The 17,451-nt window shown below is 40.5% G+C and overlaps 1 protein-coding gene across 2 annotated transcripts in view; it reads left to right on the top strand.

Annotated features, from left to right (window-relative positions):
• The first annotated feature begins 5,913 nt into the window (after positions 1-5,913).
• Positions 5,914-17,451, top strand: part of kaznb (kazrin, periplakin interacting protein b) — a 141,880-nt gene continuing 130,342 nt past the window's right edge. Inside the window, exon 1 of one of the 2 annotated variants that reach the window (XM_034694777.1) lies at positions 5,914-6,006. In XM_034694777.1, coding sequence (XP_034550668.1) covers positions 5,928-6,006 — 79 coding nt within the window. In that variant the 5' untranslated portion in view covers positions 5,914-5,927. Of the gene's footprint in view, positions 6,007-8,807; positions 8,860-17,451 lie in introns of those variants that run through there. The other variant, XM_034694786.1, reaches the window with a different exon arrangement.

Here is a 17,451-nt window from a genome sequence, read left to right as displayed (position 1 = left end):
CCAAAGTGCTTCACTAAAGAGCAGAGACAGAAAATAGCAGCAATAGATAAAAAGACACAAGACTAAAACAAGATAGAGGATCGTAAAATTGAATTCTTTAAATTAAAATAGAAATTATGAAACATTTAATATGCAGAAATATATGCTAAATATGAATATCCAGATACAAGTAATGGCACTAAAATGTATGAGCTCTGCATTTAACTGCCACTTAGTGGTTTGAATGTCTTTCTGCTTCAACTTAAGTTTATTATTGTCCACTGCTAAGCATAAGGGAACTCATACACACTCATAAATCACAGTGCAACAAATGTCACAGAGGAAATTAAAATCTTTGTCTGCACACATTCATGAATTATTCCTTATTTTATATTTGTGATACTATAGCTGCAGCATATAAAATGTCTTTCATTAGAAGAACATAGTACAACAAACTAAACAAACACCCAAATATAGCTGTTTCACAAGGCCTTTCAAAAATCCTTTTTCAAATTACAATATTAAGACGCTATGTGGAAGTATGCACTACACTAGTAGCAGATGTATTAATTAAGAGCACGCTTCCTACCAACTCATAGCTAAAATTAACTTATTCCACATTCCCATAAAAGTTATGTGAAACCTGAACTGATTAATATTTCATGGAATCCACTGCAGTAGTGATAGAAACAATCTTTCACTCAAACAGTTAATAAAGTAACAGTTTTATAGTTAGAGCTGGTGTCAGTAAGGCTGATTTTAAAAACCCAGAGCACTACATTATGATGTGCATTTGTCACCACGAACGCCTCTCAAGGTCTCATCTGGCCCACATGAATCTGCCAAGTCCATCCATCAAACTCGACATACATTAATGAGCTATCAAACCCACCAGGTAGACAGTGTGTCGCCAAAACGTACCCCCAGTGTTGGAAAGGAGCTAAAAGAACTGGCATATCCTGTGGGCAGGATCTTCACATAACACACAGGGTTATGTTGATGGATGAGGTTATGAATTAAATGCAATCTGTATGTTGGATTTGATCCACAAGCAGAATCTTTCTTTATTCCGTGGGAAGAGGAGATGTGTGTATTTGCTCTAGTGCCAGGATGGTACAGTTTATGGCTGGCTGTAGTTTATTGGTGTTCAGCTTTGCGTGTGTGTGTGTGTGTAGGGGTGTGCACTTGGAAGAGTACTGCACCATACTCAGGCTGTCAGGCTGAAATATCACTGCACTCTCTCCTGATTGCTGTGTACGGTGCTCCAGCCCTATTCATAAAAATGCAATTCCATGCAGCTCTGTGCCTGGCCTGACGAAATAAACTAAGCTACAGCAGAGAGGCAGATTTAAGACGTAGGAGAGAGTGTAGAGGCTGCTCGAGGGGATTGGCACTCAATTACCGCATGCAAGGAGGTTCAGGATGAGCAGCTATTCATGCAAAAGACAGAATTTAGGTCTGGTATGTAGTAACAAAATCAGACATCACAAAGTGTCTCAGTATCTAACCATATCTGTTTTTTGGTTTAAAAATCTTTATGATACAATCCATTTATTTTCCGATGTCAGTATATTCACTGGAAACTTCAAGTCAGAAAATTGTCCTGAAAAGTGATGATGTAACCTTGAAAGTGTGGACCTGTTTGACCTGACTCTTCCCTGCGTCACTGATACATGTATTTGGGTGTGGTGAGGAAAGTGCTTAGTTGAACCTTTAGTCTTGCAAACTAGTGTCAGTAGAGAACTTGTTTTGGTGGAACATTAGCACCATTTGGAGGCGTTTAAAGGACTTAATACTAATAAGATAAAGGCACGTAAAACATCTGAAAGTAGAATCCACAGGAGAATAGAAGACTGCTACATTGGCTATCCAAATCTTCAAAACATGTCATTTTTAGTGTTAACACTTTAAATTGAATACACTGTGAGGAGTTTTTAACAGCTTATGTGATCGTTTCGCTCCTGTACCAAGCCTCCCCATGACCTACATAGTAAAATGAGATTATCAGCACAAGATTTGTTATTTCTCTATTGTAAATTTTAGGTCCTGCGTTTGGATTTTACATGAAAAAAAACGTAGTTGATACTCATCACACATCCAGGAGTGGTTATGTTAAGAACTCGGCTGGCAGAGTTTGGCTTTGAGAAATAAGTTAGTGAGTAGGAGGGATATTTTTTTTTCGATCATTTTCTTTTTACATTATGTTTTGCACTCCGGTCCAAATGATGTATGATATCTATTGAATTATTGATTTAGACTGAGAAATTGTACAACCAGAGCTTTGCTAGGTAAAACAGCTAAATGGCTATGAACATGATTTGATGTTTCTGCCAGCGTGTGAATGCTTCTCTGCTCTTTGAGGAGGAAAGAGTTAAACCATGTGCATATTTTATGGACTCCCATCATTACACTGGGGCTGTGAAGGGTAATGTTAAATTGCTGGTGTGTCTTGTTTTGTCAACTAACTAACGCTATTAAATCAGAGTTTACAAAGTTTTGACATTGTTGCATTACAGTCAATTTTACATCGCTACAAATCAATACATTATCTCATCACTCTGAAAAAATGTTTCTCTAAAAAGAAAAGTAGTATTAAAAAGATCTGTGTTACATTCATTGGCTTCCAGAACAAATACAAGAGTGATGGTGCTCATGGGAAATGCAATCTTTGTCCAGGACAAACACTACGGATTTTGTTGACAGGGATCACCGGAATGAACACATGAAAACTGCCTTTAAATTGGGGTTGTTGATTCACACAGTGAGGAGATTTTTTAAAAGTGCACAAACAGAAAGTGGAAGAGGAAAAGAACTCTGCAAGAAATAGGCAATCAATGGAGGGTTTATACTTGTATACTTGTACTCTGTGGGTCAGAGTATTGAACCTGGAACCTCAACTGAAATTCAAGTAACAAGGTGTTTCACTCAGGTTTCACTGCAGCAATGTGACCTGACTTTTTTGGGGGGGAGAAAAGTTAATCCAGAACTTAGAGCCCTCTGGGTAAGCTAAACGAAAGAGTAGGAGAAACAATGGATCAGATTCAACATAATTAACTGCTATTGTTTCCATCAAATATTCATTTATTGGGATGTTGATAAAAAGGAGAATTTTCCCACAGATCTCTGATGTGTCTGTTTGATGTTACAGTATCATGCATCTGCCAGAAGCTACACAAGAGTGAGTCTGGACCAGGGGTTCCCAAAGTGTTGGTCGGGAAACCCTGGGGGGTCACGAGACACAAATGGGGGGTCGTGAGATGTCTTGCAGAATGCCTTTTTTTTTAAAGTATTTGAGAAATAGTACATTTTATCCATTATAGTAAAAAATATGGACAAAAGTAGAAGCTATGCTTGAAATAAAATCTTGAAAATAGAAAATATAATGAGCTTTCTGCCTTTCTTTGTTGATAGATGACTCCTAAGTTTAGGGTTAGTGAACAGTTAATTATCAAAAGCATCAGTAGCAGCAGGTTAATTCATAACGGCACAGGAAACACAGCCACATGCTCATATAGGGAGGCTAATTTTCTGCAGACCAGCTAAATGAAGACACATTAAATCACTTTGAGGGACAGTGGGGGTCATGAGTGTTTTTCATCTATATTTTAGGGGTCGCAGGCTGAAAAGTTTGGGAACCCCTGGTCTAGATCACTGACAAGCTAGCTCCAGTGTGGTTGTTATTTGCACTTTTGCTTAAAAAGTGTCTTGAATAATTAAATTATTCACCCAAATCACTGCCCAGTACAGTTCTGTCTCTCAACAACACATTTATCGACTTTAACTGCTCCAGTGTGAGACTATCGTCTATCTGACTTTGATGCATTAGAACATTTACTTACAGACACAAGACAGCAGACTGGCTTTAAACTATATTTTGATTTGTCTATCAGAGAGAGATAGCCGCCAGTGATGGGAGACACTGTGGGAGGGAATGACAGCTGCTCATACTTGACAATATACAGCCTCAAAAAAAGAAAAAAAAAACCTCTCTGCCCCTACTTCCTGTTCAAAGAGAATAGCATTAAAGCTGATGAAGATGGAGCAGAGACGGATTCTGGCGAGTATTAGTCTCTCAAACTTGAAAGTGAAGTCATGTCTCAGATCCTTTTATTGTGTGTGAAATGGTGTTCAGTTTGACCCAAGCATTTGGAAGATTTCACTCGTGTTTGTATACAACATGATGTTTGCTACTCTACTTACCTTTATGATTTTATTGAATAGCTAACCTGCTCTTGGGAAAACATGCTGAATATAAATTATTCTCTTACACGCTCAAGTTTTTCACCATCTTTTCACCTGCAGAACCACCTGCTTAAGTCTGCAAACTAGCCCAGCCTTCTTCCCGGCTCTCCCACTGTGGCCCATCGAGCTGTCCTGCCATTTCCTTTCAAAACAGGAGGATGTGATGCGAGGATGTGAGTGCTGCGGTCAGGTCCCCGTGGTGCTCGCCCTGCAGAGCAGTAATGTGAGAGATGGCTCCTTGACAATGGACTTCCTGGCAAAGTTTTTCTTCTGTGTTTCTCAGGAGGAAATCGGTTGTTTAACACAGATTTACAAGCTGCGGCGAGGTTAGAAGATTGTGATCATGTGTTGGAATAACTGTCACAGTCTCCATGCCAACAGCTGCACAATGCTTACGATGTAGCTAAGTGTGCCTCCAAGGCTTGAGGGGATATTTTAAGATCTCGTAACATGTGCTGACTTGATATAATGACAGTTAAGTTTTCTTTATGACACCTTAATGCAGCTTTTATGCTGCAGTGTGTGCTGGGGTGTTTTCACTCATGTCACTAAATCTAATTGTCCATTGTGCACTGCTTCACCGCAGCTGTTCAGTTCACAGCCAGGTGAGTAGGAGTTTATAGGAGTTATTTTTTACTTGAGTGTGAGCTCATTTTTGTTTTACACTCAGCAGTTTTCTTCAAATCCTTTTCAAGATGCTGCCTCTGGAAACCACCAGCTGTACCAGCCCTACTTTTCACTTTTTATACACCCCTTCCACTTTCTCATCCTCCTTTTTTTTCCCCCCTCAGCACAGGGGGAAGATGAAGCACTCGAGTTTGCTAGAATCTGTTTCCCAGCAGCGGCCCGAGCTTTAAGATGGATCGAGGGGATTTGCATGGGGTGGGGTGGAGAGAGTAAGAGATGTGAGGGAGAGCATGAGAGAGATGTTACTGCTGAGGATCAGCAAATGAGGGTTGTAGTGAGGGGAGGAGGGAGAGGGAGGAGAGAAAAGGGGGCATAGCCACACAGATCAGAAAACAACAGTCCCTTCCTGTGCCCAGAGGACACACGCTGCCGTCTACTCGCTGAGAGTGAGGGGGAAGAAGAGGAGGAGGGAGGATTGACTTCTACCTGCTGAAGAAGCTGCACTCACCCCTTTTTCTTTCCTCTTCCTTTCAAGCCAGCCTGTCTTGAGCCTGCAGAGGACTGTCAGCCTGTTCAGACGAAGCACAAGATCAGAGTGCTGGCAGAGAAACTGTGCCTACAGCTCTGCTACCTGCTCTACCACCCTGTTTTACTCTCCCTCACACATGCACACCAAAACGCTCTCACAGGCACACATCCACAGAACTTTCCCTCTCGCGCGCACACTCTTACATGCTGACAAGCAGGCAGGGAGGCAGGCACACCCCCTCCCATTATCTGTGCGAGGAGCAGTTCTGCTCATATTGGTGTGAGCAGAGAGGGGCTGTATTTCACTCCTCAGCAGCAGCAGCGGCAGCGGCAGCGGCAGCAGCAGCAGGACAGGTCCAGAGGAGAGCAGTCTTCACCAGAGATCACACACTAGCTTCTGCATCTGAAGGCAAGCCCTCCCTCTTCTCCATCTTTATCTTTCTCTTTTCCTCTCTTCTCTATCCTATCTTAATGTGACGCAGTGTGGCTGACCTTCCCTTATACCCCTCCTCGCTTTTCCTCTCTCCTCAGCGTGTGCCAGTGGGACAGCCATGGAGGACACCCTCACCTGCAGCAGCCATGCCACCTTCTCCCAGGTGTTTGGACGCCAGGGACAGCTGATGCAAGCCAGTGAGTAACCACAAATGCACTTCCTACAGATAACTAGCCAGCTGCATGTCCCTCATGTATCATGGAACTGATTTCCACCTTCAGCAGCGCTTTCATTTTATCCTTAATGTTATTACCATTTAAATGGAGCTAATGCTAAGAGGCGCAAGAAACCTTCTTTTCAAGGTAATGCTGCATAAAGAGTTGTGTATCATGGCTTGACTCTTCCAGGGCTGCTGCTGCAACAATCAGAGTTTTTCTGAAGGGAAAAGAGCAGACTAGGGTTATTTTGGAGAGATATGCATGCTTGTAGAAAGGACAAATTTGTATCAAACAACAGACAGGTGTGATTGTAATCCTAGTTGATGTTTCTGTTGGTGCAGCAAAATGCTCTGGAGCAAGACAGATGCATTAACTTGTGTAATATAAACAAGAAGCTAGAGAAGCACATCCTTTGTGGAGGATATTTACATCAAACTTAGGGCTGGGCTTCAGCTGAGTTAGGGGTTGTGATGGGCAGAGGGAGCGATTTATGGAGGCTTGAACAGAGAAAGATATTTTAAGATGGGCTGTTCTGCTTTGAAGGTTATGAATATTTCTGCATGTTTCCAGTTATTTGATTGAATCCTGGAGTAACAGATCTTTTTCCACAGTCAGACATCCAAACCAATCACACTGTACCGAGCTGGAATATGTTCACAATGCAGGTGCACTGAATTAGGGTTTTTGAGTCTGACAGTCTGAGACATACTCCGAGAGCTTAGACTGATTTCTAAATTATTGAAAGCTGAATCTATCAGGACTTTCGGGGAGCAAGAATATTGAAGACAACCTTGGTACGCTGAAACATACATGCATGATATCTTATTATGTAATGCACATGGTCAGAATACATATTTCCCAGGGGACAGGGGGGAGAAAATGGAGACTGACTGGCCTCTAGAATGAAAGTGTCCGCTGAATCCTCCCTCATCTGGCCTGTTAGTCAAAGCCTTTGATGCTCCCACTTTGCTATTAATTCAAAGTGACTCTTCACACGGAGTTATGATGGATAATGAGGAGAGCCCAGGGCAGAAATCAAAACAGAGTTGCATCCTATACATCAACTTTGCCCCATCGGTTTAAAGTTTTGTTTCCCTTCATTACCACCTGGAGAGAGAAGTGTCAGAGTTTGAGTTTCAAAGCAAGTGTCATCAACAGCGAGGCTGATAAGACAACACTTTGTGTAGCTAATAATGGAGACACGTCAGTCATACTCCTGAGCTGAAAACTCGTGCTTCGTTACACGTGTTTCTTAATGAGCTGTGCTGCAGGATTTCATCTGTTGGGATTTATTTAGTCTGTTTGATTTGTTGGAGTTATTTGGGAAGACAAGCTTGAAATCTGGAGCAGTGGATTGTTGTTGTCTCTGCTGACGTTCTTCGCCTCCTCTTCGCACAAGAGCACCCTATTATAAATAATGCACTTTGTTTGAATGTGTCTGTGGGCTTAATACTGTGTTGATAAGAGCATATTACAGCTAAGAGGTTGCAGAGGGATGAATGTTGTGCTGCTGGCAGGCTGAATGCTTGTAGCATCTTGACTAAATGAGTGGTTGTGGAGTGCTGCTGACCTGCTGTGCAGTTCTCTGGTTTCATGTTGTTATGGCCGGTAGAGAGCGTTTGAGGGTTGACCCTCTCAGGATATATATGCAAATGATATGTACACAAAACCAAAACTGTGAAAGTCAAACAGATAATGTAAACTCAGATATGAAGTCTGTGTTCATCCGTGTGCAGGCTTTTTGTCACAGTCCTCTGCTTCACTTTGTCGGTTTATCTGGAGGGCATGGCTGTATAAAAAGGAAGTAAAACACGAAGAGGGTGTGGCAGTGCTGAAGAGTCACATCACATCATGGCTGACAGCTGAGCCAGTGTAGCCTTCAAAATAAAAGTGCCCAAAAACATGGGGGAACAGTTAGATTATGAGCGGTATAAAAGGGAAAAAGGAGGCTATAACTGTAAAATATAACACACGCTCAGGTGCAAGTTTATTAGCTGGATCTAATGCAACAGTCCTGCCATAAAGCCTCCCTTCATGAAGGCCATAATGTTCCAATTTTGTGGAAGCTGTTTTCTGAGGTGTTGAATCAACTTTATGGTCATTTTGGTGGCTGCAGTTTGTGGGGCTGTTCAATTATGTTGCAATATAAAAACAGGTGCTGCATTTTTTTCCTTTGCCTAAAGAACGTTCACACCTGTCTGTTTAATTTGGTGCAATTTAATGGCAAAATACCTGCAGCATTATACCCCAAAATACTGAGGTATTCCAGGTTCAAAATCAGACAAAGAAATGGCTTGAAGTGATACTTCAGTTTTTTTGGAGTGGGGTCGTATGAGTTACAGTACACTATTGCTCCTGCTAGCCACAATGCGTGCCGGTGAGCTATTCCTCTTACAAGCACTAGCAATTTTAGCAGATACTTTTAGGAACAAAAACAACAAACTGCAGAAATGAGTGATTCTGACAGCGAAAATGACATGCCATTTACTGTGGGCACGAGGATTTCTCTATGAACCAGAGTTTACAGAGGAAGAACTCCAGATGCAGACCCAACGCACCGAAGAAGAGCGGGGAGAAAGTTCTGTGCTAACGAGTGAGCAGGAGAGATCCCACGTTACCTGGTGGTGCCGGTGTGTAAACTGTGAGCCCATGCCAACGAACCCAGAGAGCTTCTGCTGTCGGGAGAGGGACTTAGTAACAACAATACTTCAGGACCTTTCTGAATCAGAGGATACCAGTGGCTCAAATACGGCTCCAGTCTGCATCACTCATCATCCAGAGTTCCCTGCCTTATAGGAGGTTTGCTTGTTTGAACAGCCGTGATAAAGACAGGTACGTCCCATCTTTTAAATTTTCAGAAAAGTGAGATTAATTCACTCTAAAGACCGATACCGCTACTTGATCCTGCTACATGCTTGTTGATCCAAACAGCTGATCGGCGTGTATCCGTGCTCATGCAGCAGAAGAACACCGGTCTGCGAGGTGTGTCCTTAAATAGTGCCAAAACAAAGGGGGTTTCTGACGGAAAACTGAATAGCTCCAATTTTTTTTTCTGGTGCATGCATTTGCACCGAGTTCCTGGACCATATTTTCTCAACTTTAGCGAATTACGCGAAATAGGAGGCCCCTTCGGCAGAGAAAATAGCCAGCTTGCCAGCCGGTCCTCTGGGAATTTTCTCATTGTGGCTAGCAGGAGCAATAGTGTACTGTAAGTCATACAACCCCACTTCAAAAAAACTGAAATACCCCTTGAAGTTTGATTTTTCTCCCTGGTTTATTTCAAGACCCTAGTTTGTGTACCACTGCCAAAAACAGGAGACTTCAGAATAAGTAAAATGATGTCCTCCTTTTTTTTTTTAACGCTCATTACTAACTAATGACTAAAAGTGCTGCATCTGTTCTCATTCAGCCCTCTGTGTCTGTTTGTTTTATAATGAAAAGCCTTATGAAAGTGTGTTGTGATGTGTGTACACTATCTGCCTCATGTAAATTCTGTTTGATTGTTAACACAATGAATGTGTTCATTGTTAGAGTGGATGCACAAGCGAGCCGAGCAAATCTAACAGAAATATAAATCACAACTTCACTTCAGCTGCTGTTGTGTTTTGATACATAGAGCTGAAATTGTGTTTTATGTAAACGGACCGACACTTTGTTTGTACTGTAGAAAAGAATAAAACATCTGTGGGAAAATGAAGTTATGATGAAGAGAACAAAAGCTGTTAGATGAGTACATAAAAGACATCCCACCATTGAAGATGTGTTCTTTAATTTGCAGGCTTTCAGAAATAAAATGCTGTCCTCCTTCAGAGCTTTTTCTAACACTTACACGGACAACAAACACACAAAACTGTAGCAAGAGTGTCCTCTGGTCCTGAAAGCATTTTTTTCATTTGTGCATCTTTGCTACGACTATAATTTTGCCTTGAGCAAATAGCAAGTGAAACCATTGTTTCTGGGAACTCCTTGCATTATTCACTACATCTAGACTCTCTTTGTGGCGCCTTCTCGCTTCTCGATGCTGCTTAAATTCCCTCCTTTTTATCCATGCCTTTATTCTACAAACATTCTGTCCTACTTTTTGCCCTTTAACTGCTCGCAGGGACAAAAATAAAAAAAAGTTCATAAGGGTCCACAGCTACATGAAAAATAGCCTGGTGTGTGCTATCACTGCGTTTCCACATATTCCTGCCAGCTCAGGCTCCACTCTGCTCTTTCTTGCCCAGTTGACTGACCATGTCCTGACAGTGCAGCGGTTTCAGTCACCTTTCTGCTCCACTGGGCCAAAGTGATGTGAGGATAGGGATGGTGTAAAGTTGTCTGCAGTGTAACTCGGGATATCTTCATTCTTCCTCATGTCTCTGCACGGAGAGGTCAAGGTGTTGGAATATGGCCAGCGTCCTCATCCCCATTAGGCTTCTAGGCTCCCAGCCATCCAACCTAATAGTAATATAATTCACAGAGAGGGAGACTGTTAAAGTGCTTCTTTTAATTGAGTCATTTCCAGTGCAGGTGTGTACTCAAACCAATTTCATAAAAGCGTACACCATTTATGGCCACATATGATGAACTTCCTTCATCATCCTTTTGGTTCAGTTGTATTAAATATGCAAATGGTATGCATAGCCACTTCTGATTGACCCAATACATCTCTTCAACTGGTTTATATGTATTCTTACATATATTGATTGTAGGGCATCTCCAGCAGCACTGAAAATCACTCTGTCAGAGTGGATACCAGCTTAATTTAGATCTCCCTCTCCTCCTCTAATCTCCATATTGGATTTAAGATTCCCAGTATAGCTGAGAGTGGTGGACCTTGCGTGCCTTCCAGTCAGTTCATCCGGATTCACTGCGTCAGCCTCAGGCCAGTAAAACCAGTTGCATAATTCCACATAAGCTGCATTTAATGTCTGGCCACAGGTTTAAGGTAATTATTTGTCTGTTTGATAGGAGAACAGTTGTTTTAATGGAGCCTGTGTGCTGGGTTAAATTGAGTTGCTGTGTATGGATACTTGCATTTAGCTGCATAAGCTCCAGCAGTTCTTCATTGCAGAGGATTGCATGTATCTTCATTAGCACACTTTCCCTCAGGATGATCAATAAGCCGATGAAAGTTCACTGACTGTATTAGTTGGGTGTTTTCTCCTAGAATAGGTGCGTCTACTCTCCATTAAGAGATCAACTTCTTCTATTTGACTGATAGAAGAGTCATCCCTGACCACAGAGGTACTGGATTTTGGTGATACTTAGTTTCTCTTGAGGAGTTAATGACAGCACAACTATAATAATAATAATAATAATAATAATAACTTTATTTATAGAGCCCCTTTAAAAAAAAATTTTTTACGAAGTGCTTTGACAAACAAAGCGTAGTTCAATAGCAGAGTAAACAATTTGACAGACAGGGAGGAGAAAATTTGATCAATGCAAAACAAAATGCAATGCATGAGGTTAAAAGGAATACACGTCAATTAAACAGTATGGAGTGGTGTGACAATTGACCAGTAAATCATTGTTGAGAGGTTTTTCAGGGTAAATAGATACAAATAAATAAATGAATAAAGATAAATAAAAATGGAGAATTAAATAAAAGCATTAAAAGGGCAATAAAATAGGTTTTCAGAGTAAATGGACGTCATCACATCGGGAAAATTAGAAAAAGTGCAAAGGATGAATTAGGAACGTTAAAATAATAAAATAAAAATAAAAATAATAAATTTAAACAATAAATTATCAAATAAAATTTAAGACAATGAATTAGTTGGATAAAAACTAAAATGAATAGCTAGACTCAACTTTGTTAAGAGTATAGTGCAGCATGAACTGATGGATCTCAAATAGATCCTGGCTGGGTTTTATTTTATAAAAACATCCCCTATACAGTAGAGAAGGCAGCAACTCCCATGTTTGTTATCTTGCATTTTATGATTATTTTTTCATCTATCTTTTTAGTATCTCATCAGTCAGACGAGGTAGACAGGCCACATGGGGAGGGAGTGAAGGGTTAGCATGCAGCAGAGGCCTCTAACTAGAATAAAACCAAGGACGTTGCAATTTTATGATACACCTCTGAGACCATAGGCGTATGTGGGGGATGGCCCTGTTTGATTATTTTGCACTCATACACACAGACTTCAGCAGGTAGAAATATGGAACAGGTATGACAGCAAAGATCAAGAAGACTTCATTTTATAGTCATGATGGCAGCTCTGTGAGGCTGTGCTTAAACACAGCAGTGCTTAAAGCTAAATGCTAATGTCAGCATGTTAACGTGCTTACTATGACAGCGCTTACATGCTAATGTTTAGCAATTATCTCGATTGCATCTTAATTGATTGTGTTAGAATGGTAATACTAGCTAATAAGAGCTCAATACAAGTGGAGGCTGAGAGCTGTTGAGATATTTCCTGCAGGACTAAAGAGGGGGACCAGCGAATAGAAGGACAGTGTCAACAAACAAAGGCATCAAAAAGGAAATGCGATGACAATTTTAAAATGTGTAATTTAAATTGAACCTTTAATTACATATAAGTAAGTAAGTCAGTAAGTAAGTAAGTAAGTAAGTAAGTACATTTATTTTGTATAGAAGGGGGAGGCCACAAAGTGCTATTACACCAATAATTTAAACAAAAACAATCATACAAATAAAAGGAAATTAAAGTAAAGAAAATAAAAGAATTCCTGCAGTTGTTCAAAAATGACATCAGATGGTTAAAAACCAATTTGAAAGAAAAGAGTCTAAAGCTGTTTTCCAAGATCTTCAGTAGAAAAGATACAGAAAAGCGTATTTGCATGGGATGCAGGCTCCAAGTGTCAGAACAAAAAGACACAATTATCTTTTGTTTTTTAGTCAGACACGAGGGACAACCAAATAGACACGGAAGACCTGAGGGGTCTGGTAGTGATGTCGGGACAGAGTAGTTGCTTGTTCATATAGGAAATTATAGGTTATGACCAGGGCCTTACATTGAACTTCAGTGAATTTGATTGGCAGCCAATGTAAGTAAAAAAAGATTGGTGTGATGTGAATTGCCCTGCTGGTCCTGGTCAACAGTTTTGCAGCAGTGTTTTGGATCATCTGAATACGTAGATAGCATCTCCAACTCAGCCTGTGAGACAACAGATTTTAATTCCTCAATGTTTCATAAATGAAAGAAACATAAATGGGTTAATGGTTTAACATGTTTGACAAACAGCATAGCCTGATCCGCAATGGCTCCAGGATTTTCAACATTTGATTTTACAGTTGAACCAATGCCCTTACCTTGGCAATGATGCTATGAGAGGCAATGATAAGGACCGCAGTCTTATGAGTGTTCAACTGAAGACAATTATTCATCCTACCCATGATGGCAATCTGACAGTTGTGCAAATTTGTAAGTTTTTCAGTGACCTCAGGCTTAAAAGATGGAATTGAGTGTCATCAGGTTACAGTGTTATGAGATGCCTGCAATTTTCTGATAAAATGGACCAGAGGAAGCAAACATAGAGAAAATAAGATAGGACCCAAGACAGACCCCTGAGGCACACCAAAGGACACAGACATGTACGAAACAAGCTCCACAGAAGAACACCGATCTAAGAGACAGGAAGAGAACCAGTCAGTGAAGATCCCACAGATACCAAACCACTGCCTGAGTCTGTCAGTCAGAACACTGTGAGCTCCAGAATCAAACACAGAGCTATGTCCGCTGGTGTTCGATATCTCTGCACCATTATGGGGAGTACTGGCTGTTTTTTTTTGCCTTTTAAAAAAACAGCAGATGAAGATATTGGCTCGCTGAGGGTAGAGTGAAGCAACAAAAAGAAAGATGGTGGAGGCAAAGTGGAAATACTGTTACAGTTCAGGTGACAAACCAGTCTCACAACAAGAGCCATGTAAATGCTTTGCTTGATCCTTATCAACAGACATTTTGCCTTGTTATTGTAAACTACTGCTTCCCAAGTGAACAATGGACTTAAGTTTTTATTATAATGTGTATGATTTTGTGTTATGATTGCAAAATGGGGTACAACACAATGCTGTACTTTGTTTTGCAAAGCTAATTTGGACCTGATGTTTTCTGCAGCCCAACAAGAAAGTCAATTTGTAGCTGCAGCACAACACCAAACTTGATTTGTTTTATAGTATCTCTTTGGATTACTAAGGGAGAGGAGCTTTGCTGTTTTAATGCATTTCATACACCACTGCTTTGTTTCAAAGAACTGTAGTAATTTCTCGCTCTCTGAACTATCGGGCCTCTTCTTTCTCTTAATCTCCCACTCTTTCTTTCTCTATCTCTGACACTCACACACTCATAGCAAAGTAAAGTTATTGCAAAATTTGAAGTGGAAGCACATAAGCCGAATACTGTGCGCTCAGCGAGCACATCTCCCGGATTTAATAGTCACTCATCTCCAGCACTTTAAAGCAGCTAAATTTGTCACTGCTCGATCTGCTGTGTACACAGCAGCAGTTGGGAGAGTTTAAGGTACATAAACAGCAGCTTTAAAAAAAGGAGGGGCTCGTCCTGCTCATCTTGGTGTTTGTATGATTGTATGTGTGTGTGTAGCTGTTTGTGTAGCTGTGTGTGTAGCTGTGGGTTTTTTGAGCGTTTGTGTCTATGCGTAAGTGAAGAAATGAAAGACAATATTTAACTTCCTCCCTGAGTAAAACATTCATAATTTTAATCAGTGCAAGACAGAAATACAAAACACAATCAAAGCTGCTCTGATAGAAAAAATGTTGTTAATGAATTCATACACCTCGAGAGCAGCTTCCAGTGAGCCGTTCACGTCCCTGCTGAGTTTTCTGCGTCATTGAACCCTCTCCCTGAGTGTCTGCTGACTCTGCAAATCTGTCTCACCGTGCCCAGTACTTCTGTCCTCCTTCTTCCCCCTCTGCCAGCCATAAACCCCTTATTTCCACAGTTTTCAGATTTACACTGCATCCCAAAACACCAATGCTTATTTTACAACACACCACAGATAGAGAGACTGGAAAGAAGATAACAGTCAACACACAAACTGAAAACATATACAGAACCTATATTTGTTTGAACTGCATTTCAAAGTCTGATCTGTAAATCTGTCACCCTACTGCAGCTAACGTAAAGCACCTGAGCTTTAAAAATGTCTTAGCCTTCTTATACAACTCAGCATGATGGTAAATACTTTCCTTTTCCATCAGACAGCCTACTTCTCATCATTCCCCACACTACAGCACTGTGATGCAAAAAGCAATCCTGAGGAGGATCTGGTGTGCTTGGAGTCTGTATAAATTTGCATCAGTAGTTAGTGAAAGCGCTCCTGTGGTGATGAAATATAGCCTATTCTCCTGGGTAAGTCTCTTTAGCATGCAGGGCACGCTGTGCATGGATGGGAGTGACAGTGCAGACTGTGTGCATGTTAATGTTAAAATGAGAGCATGAGTTGGAACAACTCTCTGCGTGTGACCAGAAAATATTCACAACAATAGCGTAATTTATTTTAAGTTCAGAAGGTGCAATTTGTTTCTATTAGAGAAGTATAGACCCTGCATATTTATGCTTCTTTAAAGGTTAACTCTATAAATTATAGCAAAGAAAAGAGCATCACACTCTTTTGTGGAAGTACATAAAGTTCAGAAATGTTTTGACGGAGTAACAGCGAATGAGCGGAGCTGTGCTTCAACCTATGCACTGTAAATCTAATATGCATGCATGTTAGGAGGCTTGACTGTATGTCTGCTAATTGATATCTTTCAAGGGAGAAATATTCTCAATGCCAAGACTTTCCTCAGATGTGTACAGAGCGTGGATGTCAGAGGAGTTGTGTCTAATTCAAGTTGCTACATAATTCTGTAGGAAGCATTCCACAGCGCGAGGAGGCTGCAGCATGAGTGTTGTCATGTCAACAAGTGTGAACCAACCAGCCACTGTGATGTCAGGCTCAATGCCTGCTTTGTGCTGCTGTCCCTTGGTAATAGGTCTTAAAGCAAGTATCCAGTCTCCAATGTGTAATATTACACTACATTAGCTGCTAGATTTGTTTGAGGATTTCTTACTGACACCAGACTCACCAGAGCAGAGAGCACATTGAGGTCCCATGTCAAACACTTAATGCTCTTACAAGTGTCTCTGGTGAATTCTACACAAGTCTTCAGCACTGTGAGGATGTGTCTTTTAACATGTTGAATATCACTCGCTTCATCTCAGATTCATACACAGCACTCAGAAATACTGGAGGGAATGACATATCATAAACATTATAACTACGATATCCCACTTGCATTCTTGCACCTGGCACAGCATTCACATATGCCATTTAGCTGCTGTTTTATGACATTGGGGTAAAAAAAACTCCACTTACCAATATAAACACAATCTGAAATGAAAAGTGAAAGAAACAGCTGCTTAGCTCATTACTGTGAAGTGAAGTAAAGCCTTAGGACGGGCTAATTTGACATTATTTTGAAATTTCAGGCTGTGACAGCCAGTTTGCACAGCCTGCACAGCAAAAACAAACCCTGTGGAGTAAGGTTTTATGTTGTTTGTAGAAAAAAAACTAGGGCACACAGTTCATGGAAGAGGCTATAAGAGTTTAAGTAATTAAACTCCAGCCTGGTAATAAGCATCTTGAAAAGGGAGAACTCAGAAGCTGCATAAGATATCCTACCAAGTTTCATCCAGTCCCAAATTGGTGGTGCAGCAGTCCCCAACTAAAAAATATTCATGCTATCTCGTGATAAATTTTACATTCACATGAGCTGACTGAGAGCTTCACACTTCTGTATTCAGCCAATTAAATTTTGTCAAGACCTCTGTGAGCTAGTCAAGTTGTTCTCGTTAAACATTAAAATCTGTCATCTCAGATTACTTTCCACATGAGCCATCATCTTTATCTTTCCCTTAATCAATCATTAATTTGGTCCATGCATAGAAATAAGAAACACAGCCCTCACAGTTCTTATCAAATGCCTTTTTTGTGATAAAAATGCTGAAAACTCACACAGAAAGAGATTTAGTTTAATATGATGGAAATTGAGAAAAGATGAAAATCCACATAGAAAGCTGAGGCTTCAACAGTTTTCCATTTACGCTTGAAAAACAATCAAACCAGTTAGACTTAGTGATATGTCAATGAATTCTTCCTTAAAATGTGTACATTTTCTCATTATGGACATGATCTTGTAAGCTATCAGAAACACTATTTAAAATCCAAACAGTTTCCAAAGTAGAGACAATCAGCACTTTAAATTAAAACTGACCAACAAGACCGTGTTCCAAAGAAACAGAAAGAGACTGATATTATATGATATCTGATACAGTACAGTACAATATGATTTGAAACTGTATGTTACAGTACAGTACGATACGCTACAATATGATAAAATATGACATAAGACAGTACAATAAGATATGATACAGTTTGATACAATATGATGTGATACAGTGAGCTATA

This window comes from Notolabrus celidotus, chromosome 1, assembly GCF_009762535.1.
Source record: "Notolabrus celidotus isolate fNotCel1 chromosome 1, fNotCel1.pri, whole genome shotgun sequence".
NCBI classification, from domain to species: domain Eukaryota; kingdom Metazoa; phylum Chordata; class Actinopteri; order Labriformes; family Labridae; genus Notolabrus; species Notolabrus celidotus.
This window is presented reverse-complemented; position numbering and strand designations above follow the sequence as displayed.